This window comes from Cnephaeus nilssonii (genome assembly GCF_951640355.1).
Source record: "Cnephaeus nilssonii genome assembly, chromosome: 17".
Lineage (NCBI taxonomy): Eukaryota > Metazoa > Chordata > Mammalia > Chiroptera > Vespertilionidae > Cnephaeus > Cnephaeus nilssonii.
This window is the reverse complement of record NC_137088.1, coordinates 49,476,933-49,494,989: the sequence shown is the minus strand read 5'-3', so window position 1 is coordinate 49,494,989 and position 18,057 is coordinate 49,476,933. Positions and strand designations below refer to the sequence as shown.

General features: G+C 47.8%; 1 protein-coding gene across 17 annotated transcripts in view; it reads left to right on the top strand.

Moving 5' to 3' along the window:
* Positions 1-18,057, top strand: part of CADPS (calcium dependent secretion activator) — a gene marked incomplete at both ends in the record, with an annotated part of 452,199 nt that overhangs the window by 268,923 nt on the left and 165,219 nt on the right. For all 17 annotated transcript variants that reach the window (XM_079794579.1, XM_079794578.1, XM_079794572.1 and 14 more), the window contains 2 exons: positions 4,290-4,401; positions 11,094-11,233. In XM_079794579.1, the coding sequence (XP_079650705.1) occupies positions 4,290-4,401; positions 11,094-11,233 (252 nt within the window). The remainder of the gene's footprint in view (positions 1-4,289; positions 4,402-11,093; positions 11,234-18,057) is intronic.

Sequence of the window (18,057 nt, the reverse complement as noted above, 5' to 3'; positions counted from 1 at the left end):
GTATTTCTGAGGCAGGGAGTTGTGCCTTGCACATAGTACTCTCTGAATAAATATCAGCTGTTTTTAATATAAAGATAGTCAGGTCTCCCCATGGCTGGAAAAAGACAAAGAGTGGACCTTTTCATGATGTTTCTTCCCAAAGGGAAGAGGGATAGGGAAGGATGCTAATAATTAAACCTCCTCGACTCTTAAGAATAGAAAGATTAACAACAAGAAGCCAGGAGCGGTTTTCACAGAGTTCAATGACTGTAGCGAGGGGCAAAGGTTTCATGTCACACCAGTGGCAGCCAGTCCCTCCTCGGTCGACACAGAACAGCCTCCCACTGCTGCACACCCCCCCGACCTCTGTCCATGCAAAACAGCCTCCCAGCCATCCCTCCTCTGTCCATGCAGAACAGCCTCCCACTGCTGTGCCCCCACCGTCCAGGCAGAACAGCCTCCTAGCCGTCCCTCCTCAGTCCAGGAGGAACAGACTGGAGGGCACTGGACTCAACGCCTGACTCGTGGGCTTAGATATGCAGCTGCACAGGCCCCACGCTCACACAGGACCTGTGTTGGGTGAAATGCTCTGTTGTTGCCATCTTGAAATTCTTAATCATTTTATCTTTGGACTTGTGTTTGTAAGTGAAGTTTGATGAAACAATGGGACATGCATTTGGGCAAAGGAAATACTCAGAGAAAGGAAAATGCTACACATCTTGGTACCTTGAATGGCACTTTTTTCATGCTTTTTGAATTAGGAGCCTCTCACTTTAATTTTGCGCTGGGCCCTGAAAATGTAGCCAGTTCTGATTAGACTGAAGACTTTCTCTTCTAGCCTGCTCCACGGGGCCAGGTTACCATTTTGAAAGCCGATGGGTAAAGTGGGGTTCAGGAGTGACCTAATAACTTGAGGTGAGCTGAGGGTCAGGGTAGGAAGCCAAAAGCACAGCTGCAGGCCTGGTGGGAAGGGAAAGCAGCTCAGTGCCTGGTGGCCAGGGGTGGTCAGGGAGGCCTCCAGCAGCATGACCTCCTTCCAGCTGACCGGGTCTTGGAGGCCTCGCCCTGCCCCACAGTCTGAGGCACGTTGAATGCCTTGTGAGCTGAGCATCGTTGGATAGTAGTGGGGTTCAGGCAGACTGGGCTAGTGCCTGCTGAGCGGGCCACAAAACCCCGCAAACCAGGTCCAGGGACAGCCTCCTGGGGATGCAGTGTGGGGAGCCGCAGGCACTGGGATCAGGGCTCTTGGTGACTCAGTGTGAAAGCATCTCATTCCAGAACTGTCCTGGTTTCCAGCAGGAGTCTTCCTCATCCCTATAACCAACCATGATAAATGCCCAAAGAGATTATTAGCACAATGAATCATAAATAATAATTTAATGCTCATGTTTTGCCTGTTTGCTAATCTATCTATATAAAACCCGAATATGCAAATCAACCAAACAGCAGAACGACCGGTCGCTATGACGTGCACTGACCACCAGGGGGCAGATGCTCAATGCAGGAGCTGCCCCCAGCCCATAGTCTCTGACCAGCGGCGGTGGGGGGCGGGGCCGGTGAGCAGGCAGTGCCAGGCCAGCCAAGGCAGGTGCGAGCAGGGGCCCAATCACCCCACCAGTCGCCCCACAGATCAGCCCTGATCGCCGGCCCAGCCTAGGGAACCTACCTGTGCACGAATTTCATGCACCAGGCCTCTAGTCATTAATAGTGCTTGTTGTTGATAATCATGACAATAATAGAAGCAAGAGCTGTAAATTAGGAATTGAGAGATTTGTGTTCTAGGCCAACTTAGGTGCAATTCACTGGCATAGATACACAAGATCTTGCGTTTCTCCTGTTTTTTTTCAATTGTGAAATAGGGACGATACTAGCAGTCTTACTACTTACCTTGTGTAGTAGGAAGGACAGTGTCTGTCTTGCTTGCCCAGCAAAGGGACAGACTTAGTTAAGGAGCTTCCTAGATAAGTGTTGAGTAGATAACACAACATATGAGTGATCATCACCCTTAGGAGAATACTTCTGACATATCCTTATTCGGAGAAGGGAAGGCAGCCAAAATGTGTTGTGTTCTCATCCTGTTCCAAGCCTGCTACTCTTTTCTCTGTGAAATGAGGTTATTTTATTGCTGAGCAAATGAGATAAAGGAACATTAATTAGTTTGCCTCAAATCCCACAGTTTGTAAGTGATTAACCAGGATTTGAACTAAGGATGTCTGGTTCAAAATGCTATGCCTTGGCACATCGCCTTTGCTAAGACAAAGATTGCCCTATCTTGGGGCTTGCTGCAGTTGCTGACAAACAAAATTAAGACTTTCTATCTATTCACTGAACATTCTGATGTTGAGTTGAAACCTGTGGCTTCTTGTTCTGCTCATGCCCTTGTCTATGTCCTCTTCCTTTCTCTATTGTGGCTGTTATGTTTCCACATAGTCCTTGCCCCATTGTTCTGGTGCTATCTTGCCAACTCTCTCTAGAGCCCTCAGGACTTTGAGTTTATTTGAGTGCAACAGTGAGATTAGAAGTCAGATTTCTATCACTTACAAAAAAAAACCAAAATGCAACCAAAGAACAGAAAAAAATAGTCAAGCTTGCTGTTAGTCAAAAAATGCCCATGAAAATGATAATGACAAAATAGGACAGAAAAAAAAAAGTGACTAGGGACATCCAATGATGGCAAGATGCCCTGTGATGTGCACTCTCATTCCCAGGTGGTAGAAGGACAGTCCCCACCTTTATGGAAAGCATTTTGGGAATAGGTATCCCGAGCCTTGACAGTGTTCATGTTTATGGACACATAAAGAAATGATCTCCCACCTGGTCTCTATCCCAAGGAAATGATCAGAGACGAAATAAAAAAAGTAATGTCTATCCCAGTCTCAATAATAGAACAACAATTAAATAAATTATAATGTATCCATAAGATACAGTATGAGAGAATAATTAAAAAGAATAGCTAATGAATATTTTACAATATGGAAATTGGCCACCATAGAAGGCAAAATGAAGAAACGCCTCTATATAAAGTTTTATCTCTCCCTGATTCCTAGTTTTATAAAAGAATATATATTTGGCATCATTTAGACAAAACTCATTAAGTGCATTCTAGGTGCTAAGCACTAGGTACACAATATAAATAAAACACAGTCTCTGTGCTTACAGAACTTACAGAATAATAGGGGATTCAACTATTAAACAATCATACAAATCAACAGTTAAAAATCCAGTGATTGCCAGGACAGGCAATTAAATAATATGTTTAAGAGAGTTTAACACTGGAATTTACACCAGGAGACCATGGGCCGTGATCTCTGGGAAAAGGGTGTCCAAGCTGACGTAAGAGAGAACCAAAAGGGGAGTGGTGGGAAGAAGCGCTGCCAGCAAAGGGAACAGCCTGCCAGTGGCCCAGACAGAACGCCCATGGCACCGCAGCGGGTGAATGGGAGACCATGCCAAGGGGTCTGGATGGCATCTTGTGTGCATGGGAGCAGCTACCATGGGAGGGTGTAGGGCAGGGACTCACTCAATGCAGTGACACTTCCAGAAGGTCATGCTGATTCCAGGTACAGAGTGGGTGGACATAGCCCTGTAATATCAAGTAAGAACGGTGATGAGTGAATGGAGAGGCCACATCTGAGGGGCCCATCAAGGGCTCACGTCAGCCCCGCCTGGCACTCTACCCTGATGCTAGGTAAGCCAGGCTTCCCTCTGGGGTGGTCTGACACTCAGATGCCCACAGACCATGAGTGAGGAAGGGGCTTTACCACATCCCTCCTTCCATCTTCCATGGCAGGCTGAGCTCCATCCACTCTTCTATCCCACTCACCTTTGAATGCCAAGAGAAAGGAGGCTCCTCACACCCCACTCCCCACTCCCCACTACTACTGAAGTCTCATTTTAAAGGCAGGTGTTGACTCAGACCAAACCTCAAAATCTGGAACTGCAGCTTCTAAGAACCAGGGACTCCGAGGATGCGAGGAAATGTTCGTTAGTGGTTACCTGGGAATATGTGTAGGTATAGCAAGAGCGTGGGGGAGAGTTCTCACCACTTGATTTCATGCGAACTCCTCCTGATTCCTCCCAGTGCTCTGTGAAGACCTGTGGCAACTTTCTGAGCATCTGTCTTGCATTCGCCTAACAAGTTAATTAACACTTTTTGTCACTCTGGCAGCTTTGGAGGGGAGGGGAGGAGGATGTGACAGCCAGCGCCGCCTCCGTTAACCCTGCACTCACCCGACCCAGGCAGAAGGCAGCTGAGTTTAGCCTCGTCCAGGCAGAGGTCTCCACACTGACCTCTCCCGTTCTGTCCACAGCTGGGGCACCCAGGGCGACTTCTCCACGACCCACGCGCTGCCTGCTGTGAAGGTGAAGCTGTTCACAGAGAGCACCGGGGTCCTGGCCTTGGAGGACAAGGAACTGGGGCGGGTAAGTGCTCCCCTCACAGCCGGTGTGCACGCAAGTTGCTCCAGAGAGCGGGTGTCTCGGTCCCCCGAGGCAGCATTGCCAAGAGCTGAAGGACTGGCTTTGCCATTCAGATCCCGGGGTCCTCTCTGCATGGACTGTGCAACCTTGAGCAAGCAAGTGCTTCAACCTCTCCCAGCCTCAGTTTCCCCGCCCCCAATCTGGTCACCACAGTGCGCACTGCCGAAGACCGAATACCAAGCAGGGTCCTCCAACCTTCCAACCCAAACCCCCTTAGGCCAAAGCGCTCCCTGCCCTTCACTATCCTGGAGTGAAAGTCTTAGCTGATTTAACAAACTGACCCACCTAACAATCTTTAAATCAACACAACATCACATAAAGGGAGAATGAAAGGCAGTGACTCAATAATAATATAATTTCAAAATGTGAAGCTCCAGGCACGACTGCATTAGACCTCAAGAAGGGGTCCCAGGAGGAGACTCGCTGTGACGGGGCAGCTGCAAAATCCGCTGTGGAGGCTGGCGACTCCAAAGCTGAGCACCAGTGAACTGACTTATTGAATCGATAAGCAAGTGTTGATAACAACGTTGCTTTATTTCCCTGGAAAAGTGCTAGAAATACTTTGAGTGCATGTGTAACAAGGTTTTTTAGGAGCTGGACTCAGGTTTTCCCACCTCCATTTATAGTCAGTGGGAATACTCAAAAGTCAGGTGGCATGCGGGACAATCCCCTGTTGGAAAGGATTAGCTCACTCTTTTCCCGGATGTTTATTATCCCTGGGGCCCACCATGCAATACCAACAGAGCTCAGCACCAATTCTTTTTCAACCAAAAAAGTCCTCCCGCCCAATTTTTGAAACATCCGGTGGATAATAAAGACATTTCTTCTTGCATCTCAGCTATTTGGACGCTGCACCAAAAGCCAGTGGTATTTTCAGACCGGAAGTGAATTAGCTTGAAATGCTTCCATCACCCCACACTGCGTAGAATAAAATCTGAGCTCTGAAGTACAGCCTAGAAAGGCTCGGGTGATCATTGATCAGACTTCTGCCCACCTCCTCAGCCCTTTGCTGCAACTGAGCCCCAGCATCCTAAGCCAAATTTGCGTCCCTCAAATAAACCAAATTCTTTCCCACCTCAGGGGCCTTTTGCTCTGCCTGGAGCCCTGGCCCCGCCTCCCAAGTCTTTGAAAGGCTACTTCCTCCCTCCTTGGAGAGCCTTTGCTGACTGTCCATCCTCCTTTAATTGCTACCGCAGCCCCTGTTCACATCCTCCACTGGAGCTATCACCTCTGAGAGAAAGAGAGGAAGGATTTACAGAAACGTTTACCTCTGTCCTCCCCACCAGGCTGTGAAAACTCCATGGAGACAGAAACCTAAACGATTTTGTCCGCCACCCCATTCCCAGAGCCCAGCACATAGACTCTCAATAGATATCATTTCCCACTGGCTGAATGGATAATCCCTCTGAAAGCTGTGTGACTTCAGCCAAGACTTCTAACCTCTCTGGGCCTCTGATATTTTATCTAGAGAATAAGAGAATACCCCAAGATAGGCACACAGGTGTGCGCACCTCACAATGCCAGCAAGAACACATTACCCACGCTTTCTTCTTTCTTCCTTTGTCTTCTCACTTCCTTTTTCTGCCTTTCATCTGTAGACCTGACCTGGAGTCATATTACTGGGACCCGCGCCACAGATGGAAGTAAAATACAAAGCAAACAAAGCTAATAGCAAAAAGAGTGCTTCCCTCCCCCAGAAAGGAGCGGGATGAAAGGAAAGAAGACATTTAGTGTTTTCTTTGAGAAATGACAAGTATCCATTTCTGCCCCTTAGGGAGAGGCACACAGATGGGGAAGTAGCCTGCCTTTCATTTTTCTGCAAACTTCCTTTTCCATGAAGAACCGTGTCAAGAATCATGAGTCCCAGAGAGCTAGGATATTCATGTTAGAAGAGACAAGCCCAGGAGCACTCAACCTGAGTCCAGGGAGGATTCCAGGGGACCCGGGAGCCCCTGGAAATTGTCTGCAAATAGTGTGTGTGTGGGAGGAGGTGGGTTGGGGGAGGCGGATATGTGCATTTTTCTGGACTCACTAGTTCAAAGCTTTCACCAGCTTCTCAAAGCTGTTCCCACTCAGAAAAGTGGAAACCACGGGGCTAGTCAAAGCCTTTCATTTTGTGGATGAGAAACTGATTCCTGAAGAGGCAGGAAGCTCGCCCAGAGCCCCCCGGTTTGCTGGGGCCCAGGCAGTGCTGGCCAGCGCTGTCCTAAGCCCTTAATGTGCAGCCCCTGGTCCAGCCTTCACCATGGTCCTGATGAGGCAGCTGCAAATGTCCCTCCCATACTGACCCGCACGCTGGGTCCGGAGGCGGTAATTCACCAGGAGTGATGTTGCCTCAGCCGCAGGGCCACTTTCACTCCACCACAGCATCCTCAGCAAAAACACAACCCTCAGCTCTGTGGCCATGAGCTCGCCACAGCCCCCACACAGCCACTTTTCTTAGTAAATCATTCTCTCTTACATATTCCCCCAGATACTAGTTTACACTTGTTCCTGCCAGTTGCCCTGGCGCTGGCCTGCGGGCCCTCGTGCCAGCTGGGGCGCCCTCTGCTGGTGGCACCGCCACAGGCCGCAGCTGTGACTGCTAAGTGCTCTTTTTCAATGCCAAGTTCCTTGGAGCCCTCAGGAGAGTGTTTCTATGCTGTACTTCCCAAGCGTAGCAGGACACAGCCACGTTCAAAATCCCGGTTCTACCTTCATTCATCCCACAGTAGTAATTTGTTTCATCTTTATTATGTTTCATTTTTATTAACCTTTCTAATAAAAAAAAAAAAAAGCCATGCATGCTGTAAAAATATTAAATGGACATGTAGTGAAACGATGGATCCCTTCCACCTCACCCTAGTATCGTTTCCCAAAGCAAGAGTCTTGTTTTCAGTTTATTGTACATTCTTCCCCAAATAGTCTATGCACGTACAAGCATAGCATATATAGGCGTATGTGTATATATCCCTCTTTAAAAAGAAGCACACACTAAAAAATTATTGTATACATACTGCTCTGCACTTTGCTGGAATTATCAGTGTATTTGGAGATTAGTCCAAATCGGCCATACTGACTTCCCTCCTTTTTCATAGCTGCATAGTATTCCATTGTGTGGATGCATCAGAATTTATGTAGGTTGTTTTCAGTCTTTGGCTATATAAACAAAGCTTCGGTAAATAATCTTCAATTTATTTCCTTGCACATATGTGTGTATCTGTAGAGGATAAATGTCAAAAAATATTTTGCTGAATGAAATTTGAATTTTGATAGGTCCTGCCGAATTGTCCCCTAAGAAGTCGTATATGCCAATTGATACTTCTACAAAAGGCACGAGAGTGACTATTTCCCCAAACCCATGCCCATACTCCAATATCATCCAATTTTTATACATCAAAAACGACTGTGGGCCCATGTGTCCTGTCATTTGTGCTATGCACAGAGCAAACAGGAATGATGGCAGGCAAAAACTTAACCTCAAAAAACGTAAAGGCTATGGACATAAAAACTAGGACTTAGAGCACAGTGTGTGGGAGCACATAGCCAGGGGACACAGTCCAGTCTGAGGGGTGGGGGTGTCTTCCAGCCAGGGGAACACAGTGGTAGGGAGGGGTATCAGGGTGAGACAGTCCCCTGGGAGGGCCTGCCTGGGTACCCAGGTTCCTAAGAGAAGCCGGGGCTGGCTGGCCTGCAGCTCAGCGCTCCTGCATGGGGCCGGTTGTGTTCCCACATCAGCATCACCACATCAAAGCACAGCACACATGGCTGCGGCTGAGATGACGAAGTGCTTGATTAGCAGCCTGGAATGTCCAGATGAGGTGTCTGGGCTGCGCCGGGCTTACATGCACCCAGAAGGACCCTAATAATTCAGCAAGGTTGACACATACAAAGGAGTCGTCGACCGGTCAGGAGGGTGGGGATGAAGACAGAGGAGAACGCAGTGACCTCATCTCCCATCCATGCTGGAGAGGAGGTCCCCCCAGGAGGCCCCCACGTGGGGGAAGCAGTCTTTGTACAGAGGCCAGTACTGAGCTGAGGCCATTTGCTTTGGCAAGTGGACATCATACTGGCCGTGGGAAACGCCCGGAACCATATGGTGGGAGGCCTGCTGACGAGCTCCGGGCGCCCAGGGCACTGCTCCCACTGACTGCCAAACGGGCAGGAGGGAAGGAGGCCCAGGGCCTGACCTGCTGTCTTCCGGCCCAGGCTGGGCTTGTCCTCTTAGCTCCCTGCACATCGCCCCGCCTCGCCTCCCAGGAGAGAGGGTCAGCCCTCCTCCCCACTCTCCAGGCTCAGGTCTCGGGGTACAGAAGATGACAGAGTTCTCTTGAGGGCAGGGAGTGGTCCGTCCCCCCGCCCCCTGCCCCCAGTGGCACCCTGACTCATTTATGTCCAGGGTCCTCCAGCAAGTCAAGTCCACTGGTGCCAGTGACGAGAACTTACACATTTGATGATTGAATCTTAGCTAAGGTAACCCGCACAGAATGAACAAATGCCTAAAGAGATGACCACAGAGGAGCTCTGATTTGAAGTAGTCCTAATATTCAAGCCTGGCAAACAGCATGAAAACAGTGGCGGCCTGCTCGCAGAGTCCCGTCACCCACCCGAGACAAAGCGGCCAGTGATCACACAGGACCCACGCCAGTCAGGACTGTGGGAAATGCAGACTCACATCCCGTACCCTTAACAACCAGCCGTGCCCTCAACATATACAGCAAAATAAGGCTCATAATAGAGCAAAGCCACACAATTCGCAAGGCACTTAGACTATAGTTTTTTGTCTTTAGCCCATCTTTTAAGACGTCTATATTTGTGTGTGTTCTATGATATATGTAATTAACGTTAACACAAAGTAGACATATAAATGTGAAATATATATATATGGGTACATATTTTTACTGATATTTATATATAGGCATATCTCATTTTCCCATTGTTTTTTTTTGGGGTGGGGGGTTAAAAATTGATGGTTTGTGGCAAGCCTGAACTACTCTATCAGCACAATTTTTCCAACAGGCTCATATTTTAGCAAAAAAAGTACTTTTAGCCATAATGCTGTTATACATTTAATAGACTGCAGTATAGTGTGAACATAACTTTTAGATACACAGAGAAACCAAAATCTTTGTGTGACTCACTTTATTGAGATTCTCGCTTTATTGCGGTGGCCTGGACCTGAACCCGCAATATCTCTGAGGCGTGCCTGTATTCATATTGACATATTTTATATTGATAGTGATGCACTTACAGACATTGGTCTAGTTGCTCAAAAATATCTTCCAGACGTAGGGCATGGTCAAAAACACGTTGGCAGCCTGTGGTCTGAAATATCGGGGTTTCTTTTATTTCCATCATAACTCATTGAGAAGACTCTAATTTTGTCTTTAGCACAAATATACAAATGTCCCTTCATCAGAGAGAAGGAATTTAATGGAAAAAAGAAAAAAGAAGGAAGAGTCAGGCTTGGAGTCAGAGGGTGAAAAATCAGCACAAGCGAGGCCTGTGAAAGGGGCAGATGGTCCTTTTCTGCCTCGGTCCCTCCTCTTCTCGGAGCTCTTGATGCACAGTCGCCCAGAGAGCCCCGGGTCCCTGCCCTCCGAGCCCAGCCTGAGCTCGCATGACAGCGCTGCGGCCTCTGCAGGGCCCCTCCCAGCCCCTCCAGTGGTGACAGGAGCCCAGGAGAGGGGCCGGCCTGCCCACTCCTGGAGAAAATGGCTTTGAAAGCAAAGCCAAAGCCACCAGGCATGCTGCCAGCTCAGAGGCAACGCTCAGCCAGCCCAGCTTCTGTTGCCCTGTATTTAGTTCCCGTTCCCGTGGTTCAGGGGATTTTCCAGATTCCGCTCCTCCCGAGCGCACGCTCCCCAGGTCCAAGTGGCTCCTTGGAACCCGGTCATCTCCAATGCAGAAGGGGAGTCACTGAGCTTCACTCACAGCCACGGAGGCAGGGAGACCTGAGGCACAAGCCCCACAGGGCACACCATCCCCGAAGCCCCCTGTGGAGGCTGTCTCAGGCCGACCCTTCCCGCCAGGGCAGAGCGGGCTGCCCCGGGATGAGGTGAAGGTGCAGCTGAAATCGGTTGAGATGTGTGCCTGGCAGCAGGTCCCTTCCCTCTCTAAATGGCACATTTCCCATCCATCAAATCAGGTCCCCCCACCTTCCCTGCAGCCTCTGAGGGATTCTCCTGCTGCGATGGTGGGAGGGATCCCAACGGATGGGAGAAGGGTGAGCTAGCAGTGCCCTCTGAGATGTAAGGTGTTTCTTCCCTTCACACCGTCTTCTCTGTGAAGAGGGCGATGGGCGGAGAACTCTCTCTTGCTGTAGTACTTCTGAGCTTTGGAAAAGTACGAAAGCAGGATCCCGGAAACCACAGTCCTTACTTTTAGAGAATTAGCCAGGGAGAGAGAAAAAGGAGCAGAGAACATCATTTCTATCCTCGGGCCAGGCTGGTTGGCAGGAGGCAGCTGCAGTTGGGAGGCAAAGCCTTGGTTCTGAGTCCGATGGCTAGGACTCTGCTTCAAATGGCTTCCTTCCCTCGGGCGATGGAACCTGGGCAAGACACTCCTTCTCCACAGCAAAGTTTCTCATCCACCAAAATATGCCCATAACAGTGCTTCTATTTCCTGGCTAAGATGGTTGTCCTTTATGCCCACAGGTCATTCTCCATCCCACCCCGAACAGCCCCAAGCAGTCAGAGTGGCACAAAATGACAGTCTCCAAAAACTGCCCCGATCAAGACCTCAAAATCAAACTCGCTGTCCGAATGGATAAGCCTCAAAACATGAAGCATTCTGGGTAAGTACTCCTTCTCTGAGGGGCAATTTTGGACACGCTTCCATTTATTTCTTAAAATATTTTCTAAATAGAAAAACTGATCCTCAGAGAACCACCTGGAAAGAAATACAAAGGATCCATGGGAGGTTATTAAAATACTTACTCTCATATTTACAGTTGTCTGCAGTCTCCATGGAGGACTGGGTCCAGGACCCCCCACGGATGCAATGGCGTAGGGTTTGCATGTAGCCTGGGCACATCCTCACATATATTTTAAATTGTTTCTAGATTACTTAAAAATTCTAACACAGTATCAGTGCTATGTAAACAGTTGTTATACTATATTGTTCAAGGAATAATGACAAGAAAAATGGTCTGTGCGTGCACAGACTCAGCCCTCTAGGCCTGACTACATAGTAGACACTGGCCACAACCTACCATTTTTAGAATATTTTTTATCATAGTTATTTGGATCGCAGGACACGGAACCCATGGATGCAGAGGGTGGCTATGCCATAAGCTTCCTCTGTTCTTAGGATCACTGCACTGTGTTTGCCTTGGTGCTAACTGTCAAGATAGAACCATTTCCTTCTCCTCTGGACTAGGATTCCCAGGACATCCACTGCCTCACTAGAAGCATGCTGGGTGATTCCAGTTTCAGAAGTTTTATTGGCTTCATCTACCTAGTCAAAGGCATTCTGATTTCTCAGACTATGAATCCCTCCCTTGCACCTTCGTTAACAACCACATATAGGAGGTGTGAACAGTTGCCATTGGCGACCTTCATACAAGCAACTCATATGGAGTCAGCTTTTCCTCCTTCTTATATTCTTGGCATACACTGAGTGGCCAGATTATTATGATCTCTGAACGCATAATAATCTGGCCACTCAGTGTATATCCTATATAATAAAAGGCTAATATGCAAATTGTCCCCTCAACCAGGAGTTCGACCAGCAAGCAGGCCGGCCAACCGCCCATGTCCCCTCCCCCTGGCCAGGCTGGCCGGACCCCACCCATGCATGAATTCATGCACCGGGTCTCTAATATATATATATACTGAGTGGCCAGATTATTATGCATTCAGAGATCATAATAATCTGGCCACTCAGTGTATATTCCAAACTGTTGAATGGGAATTCTCCTGCATATCTCTCTTCTTCAAGGTACACATCCAGGTTTCAAGCAAACGGTTGGAGAATTCTGCGGAGTTTCAGTATCACAGGGAAAATTTGGCATCTTTAGCAAAACCCTGGCTCACAGAGGGAGACAGAGAGAGAGAAGTGAGGAGGGGAGGGCAGGCCAAAAAGAGAGGCCAAAAATATAAATGAATATCTGTCCTCAAAACTGCTCTTTAAAAATTTCCTTAAAGGGATCAGTAGCTCAACCCACATCTCGGGCTGTGGGAGCCCCATACCAGGAGTTTCACAAATACTCCCTCATGTCATCCCCAGAGCAAACACTTGGCATAGGTATTATTTTTCCATTGGACAAGTTCCCACATTTTTTTTTTCCTTGACTCTGTTGGAAATTGAACTAACTGATCTGGATTCAGGAACTTTTCGGTTGATTTATTTGTAAAATTATTAACATATTTCAGGTACCTTGATCCTATAGATGAAAGAAGAAATATGTAGCTCACTTTGACCTGTTCCATAGCTATTTAATATCACTAGACTGCCGTTTAAAGATCATCCCTGCCGGGACATATACCAGGAGGGCCTAGAATAGTCCTGAAAAGTGAACAGTGGGCACCTTGATATAGCACCATCAGAGCCAGCGTGGGTGAGCCAGGGGGAGCAACCTGGGAAGTTGCACAAGGGAAGATTCAGGGAAAGTGGAAATATTATGAACTACTTTTTTTTCACTTAAATTTAAAATAGCTTTACTGAGCCCCATTGTGTGGGGAGAGTGATAGAAACATCCGAGCAGTGTCACCGCTTAGAGGATTAGAGAGAGGAATTTTTAAGAAGCCTGGCTGAGGTCATGAGTCGTATTCACTTCACTGTGTATCCTCTCTAATAAAATGGTAATATGCAAATTAACCATCACTCCACTACATAAGCCACGCCCACCAGCCAAGCCACACCCACCAGCCAATCAGGGCGAGTATGCAAATTAACCCCATCCAAGATGGCTACAGCCACAGAGAGCAAGGTTTGCCAGGTAACAGAACAAGCCAAGCTTTCCATAGCCGTTGCAGGCCTAAGCCTCCACTCAAGCTACAAAGTTTCAATTATAGAAGGTAAACAAATTCAAACAAATGGCGGCAGAATGGAGCTTGAGAGAGCAGGCCAGGGTTGCCGGTGGCAACAGGGGAAGCAAAGCTTTCCGCACACCCTGGCTGGGCTCACCCGCTTAAGGTAACAAAGTTTCAATTGTAGAAGGTGAATTAACTGCCATAGAAATGGCTGCCACCCCAGAGGGAGCAGCAGGCTTGGCTCTGCTCCAGGCTACAAAGTTTCAATTGTAGAAGGAAAATAAATTCCAGATACCAGGGCCTAGGCTTGGGTTGCCAGGGGGCGTGGCCGGCCTGCAAACCACCACAGGCCCCTCGCTCAGGCCACCCCACGCCCCAAGAGAACCCCACCCTGATCTGGGACACCCTTCAGGGCAAACCAGCTGGCCCCAACCCGTGCACCAGGCCTCTATCCTATCTAATAAAAGAGTAATATACAGATTGATCATCACTGCAACACACAATATAGCTGCCCCCATGTGGTCAAAGATCCTGCCCCCATGTGGACACAAGATGGCCACTACAAGATGGCCAGCAGGAGAGGGCAGTTGGGAGGCACCCAGCCTGCAAGGGAGGGCAGTTGAGAGGGACCAGGCTTGCAAGGGAGGGCAGTTGGAGGTGATCAAGCCTGCAGGAGAGGGCAGTTAGGGGTGACCAGGCTGGCAGAGGAGGGAAGTTGGGGGCAAACAGGCTGGCAGGGGAGCAGTTAAGCATCAACCAGGCTGGCAGCGGAGTGGTTAGGGGGTGATCAGGCTGGCAGGCAGAAGCGGTTAGGGGCAATCAGGAAGGCAGGCAGGCAAGCAGTTGGGAGCCAGCAGTCCTGGATTGTGAGAGTGATGTCCGACTGCCCGTTTCCACTGGGATCGGGCCTAAACGGGCAGTCGGACATCCCTCCAGGAGTCCCAGATTGGAGAGGGTACAGGCTGGGCTGAGGGACAACCCCCCGCCGTGCACGAATTTCGTGCACCGGGCTTCTAGTTGAAACATAAAAGGAAACTCAGAATTACTCCTGGTTGGTGGACTGTGGTTCGTTGAATGAGCCCCTGGCCCGTTCAGAATAACTTTCTTTATTGAATAGAAAAATGTCAGTAAGAACATCATCGCTGCCTTTTGGCCTTAAGACATTGGTACCTGGGCATATTTGAGACTTAGCAACTCCTCCATGGCTTTCTAATTATTATCTTTTACATCCATGTAGTGTTTTAAGCTCAGGAAGTGCATTCACTTACATGATCTCATTTCATCCCTGAGACAGCCTTTCAAGGATTAGGTATTATTATCCCCCCATCTTAATAAATGGCCTCTTTCTTCACCCAGTTGATCTAAGATCCTTGGAGTCATCTTGGTCTCTCTTTCTCTCTCACCCCTCATCTCATCCATCATCCAATTCTCCTCACTCCACCTTCAGAATGAATCCAGAGCTCAGCCCTCATCACCACCTCCACATCACCATTCGAATCCAAACCTCCAGTACTTCTCCCCTCATTTGTTTGCACTTGCCTTGTAAACAGTCCCCCTGCGGTCTTGCCTCCCTGCAGTCTATGTAGAATAATTCTTTTGTAAAACACAAGTCAGATCCCATCACTCAAATGCTGGAGAAACCCCCACTGATTCAGAGTAAAAGTCAATGCTGTTACCATGGCCACGGGGCCCTGTCTGATGAGGATTTCATTACCTCTCTGACCTTGATCACTGCTCCAGACATACTGGCCTCCTTGCTCTTCCCAAAGACTCCAAGTGGACCCCCATCCCAGAGCCCTTGTCCCCACTGTTTCCTCTGCTTTGAATGCTCCTTCTCCTCCATGCAGATGTCCATGTGGCTCACCTTGGTTTCTGCATGTCTCTGCACCTTATCAGAATGCCTTTCTGGGCCCACCTGTGTCCCCCCTCTCTTTATTACTCTCCTTTATTTTTACTAGAGCACTTATCAACATCTCACGTATCATAACTTTCTTTATTCATCTGTTGTCTGTCTTCCCCACTAGACTGTGAGCTCCTTATCATTAGGGACATTTGTCTCCTTGGTTCAAGGAAGCAACTATAGAGCCTGACATGTAATAAAAGTCTAATAAATTATTTGTTGCATAAATAAGTGAATGAATGAGCCCCTATTTTACAAATAAGGAAACTGAGGCTTAGAATCCACATTTTACAAATAAGGAAAATACTTGCCCAACTCAGAGTAAGCCTCAGAGCCAGGTCTAGAATAGTTTCAGTACAACCTTAACTACAAACCTGAAACTTAAATTCAATGAACCACAGTCCATCAACCTGAAGTAATTCACAACAATACTGATTTTCCTTTTATGTTTTAACAAGTCCTTTTTAAAAAATAATTTTTTATTTATTGATTTCAAAGAGGATGGGAGAGGGAGAGAGAGATAGAAACATCAATGATGAGAGAGAATCATTGATCGGCTGCCTCCTGCATACCCCCATCAGGGATCGAGCCTGCAACCCAGTATGTGCCTTGACTGGGAATCTAACCGTAACCTCCTGATTCATGGGTCAAGGCTCAACCACTGAGCAACACCAGCCAGGCTGTAGCTCTGCCTTGTAATGAGAATATTTGTTTAGCCTATTTATATTTAATATAATTATTGAAATGGTTAGGTTTAAATTAAATTGCTGTTTGTCATCTTGCTAGTTGTTTTTTGTTTGTCCCATCTGATATGTTTCCTTTTTCCTCTTTTTCTTCCTTCTTTTGAATTAATTGAATATATTTATTATTCCATTTTATCTTCTTTATTATATTAGTATATAGAAAGGCCAATTAGGTCAATTGCCTAGACCAGTGATGGGCAACCTTTTGAGCTTGGTGTGTCAAACTTCGCCAAAAAACTGAGCATAACTCGGGTAGTGTGTCACTTTGAGGAAAAAACATTATTTCACGATATTTATAGTTTAAATAACATAAATGTATAATTGTTATATATAATTGTATTTAATAAACCTCAGCGGCCGCATGTCATCAGAAATGGCTACGTGTGTCAGTGCTGACACACGTGTCATAGGTTCGCCATCACTGGCCTAGACTGTAATCTTTGGCACTACCTCTCACCAGCTGAGGGCAAGTTGCTTAACCTCTCTGGACCTCATTTTGCTCAGCATGTAATGGAGGTAATGATAGCACTGGCCCTGAGGGTTACTGTGAGGATTAAATGAGTTAATAAATGTCAAGCATTTGCTGTAAGGTGAGAGCTACAGCTACAGCGGAGTCGGTGGTGTTTGTTACCATTGGTGTTGTTTGCATTCGCCCATGCTTTGCACCTTTCCTCAGGCATGGGTCCTGCTAGGCTGCTACAAGAAGATTGAGCCACTGGAGTCTCAGCGCCCACCCCTTGTTCTCTCTCACTTCCCAGCGGGGCGGGAGGCCTTCCAGTAAGAATTATGGTTTTTGTGTCACTGTGACTGCTCTTCTTAGAAAAAAATTGTCATGAAGAATTTCTGGGGGGAAAAGATTTTGCTCAGAGAAAACAAGTGCCTCCCTCTGCACCTGGACCAGGGCAGCACCAACCCCCATTTCTGGGCTTGTCAGTCACTCTGGCTCCTTTGTGAGGTGCTCACTGGCTGCCCATCCCCCGACATCCTAATGGAAGATACACAATAAAACGTTTTCCCCCTGGATACCTGTTGAGTGCACATCATGTGCACGCTAGTGCTAAGCACAGTAGGTGCTTAATAAACAGCTGAGGTCCTGCTTCACTTACAGTCACAAACACCACGTGAAGGACACTGTCCCATTTTTTTATTCCCCCCGGGTGCTGCCCTGCCAAGTAGTCCAGGGCAGGGGACCCTGAGGCCAGGGAGTCTTCCATGCATTTGACTGGGATTCCTGGGACTTAAGTTGAACCCAAGTGCACCTTCCTCATCTCTCTTTTTTTAAAAAAAACATATGTTTTTATTGATTTTAGGGAGAGAGGAAGGGAGAGGGAGGGAGAGATGGAAACATCTATAAGAGAAAAATATCAATCGCTGCCTCCTGCACGCCCCCTACTGGAGATTGAGCCAGTAACTTGGGCATGTGCCCAGACCAGGAATCAAACTGGTGACCTCTTGGTTCCTGGGTTGATGCTCTACCACTGAGCAACACCGGCCGGGCTTCCTGGTCTCTTGTTAGTCCTCTGTAGTTCACTCTGGACTCTCATCAAACTAAAATGCCGCAGGGAATGGCAGGGATGGCAGTGGCCCACTGGCATGGGATTTACCAAAATGCTACAAGACAGGATGCATTGGAATCATGATGCAAAATGTGACCTGGAGACCCAAACCCAGGCTTCACCTTATTTCCCAACAGAAAATAAATTGAAATAAAGCAGAACATAAATTGAAATAAAGAATCCAAAGGTGAAGCCTTTGCAAAGTTGGTAGTTACAGACTCTTTCTACTACCACTAGTAGCAGCAAGAATAACAACACTCAACAGCAATGCCTAACATTATCAAGATCCTACTACGTGCCAGTTACTGTGCTAAACACTTGACATGCATCATCTCCACCAGCCCTCACAACAACCGATGGAGTAGGTGCTGTGCTATCCCCACTTACAGCCGAGGAAACTGAGGCACAGGCAGCTACGCCAAGGGACAGCTCATGACAAGCCCAGG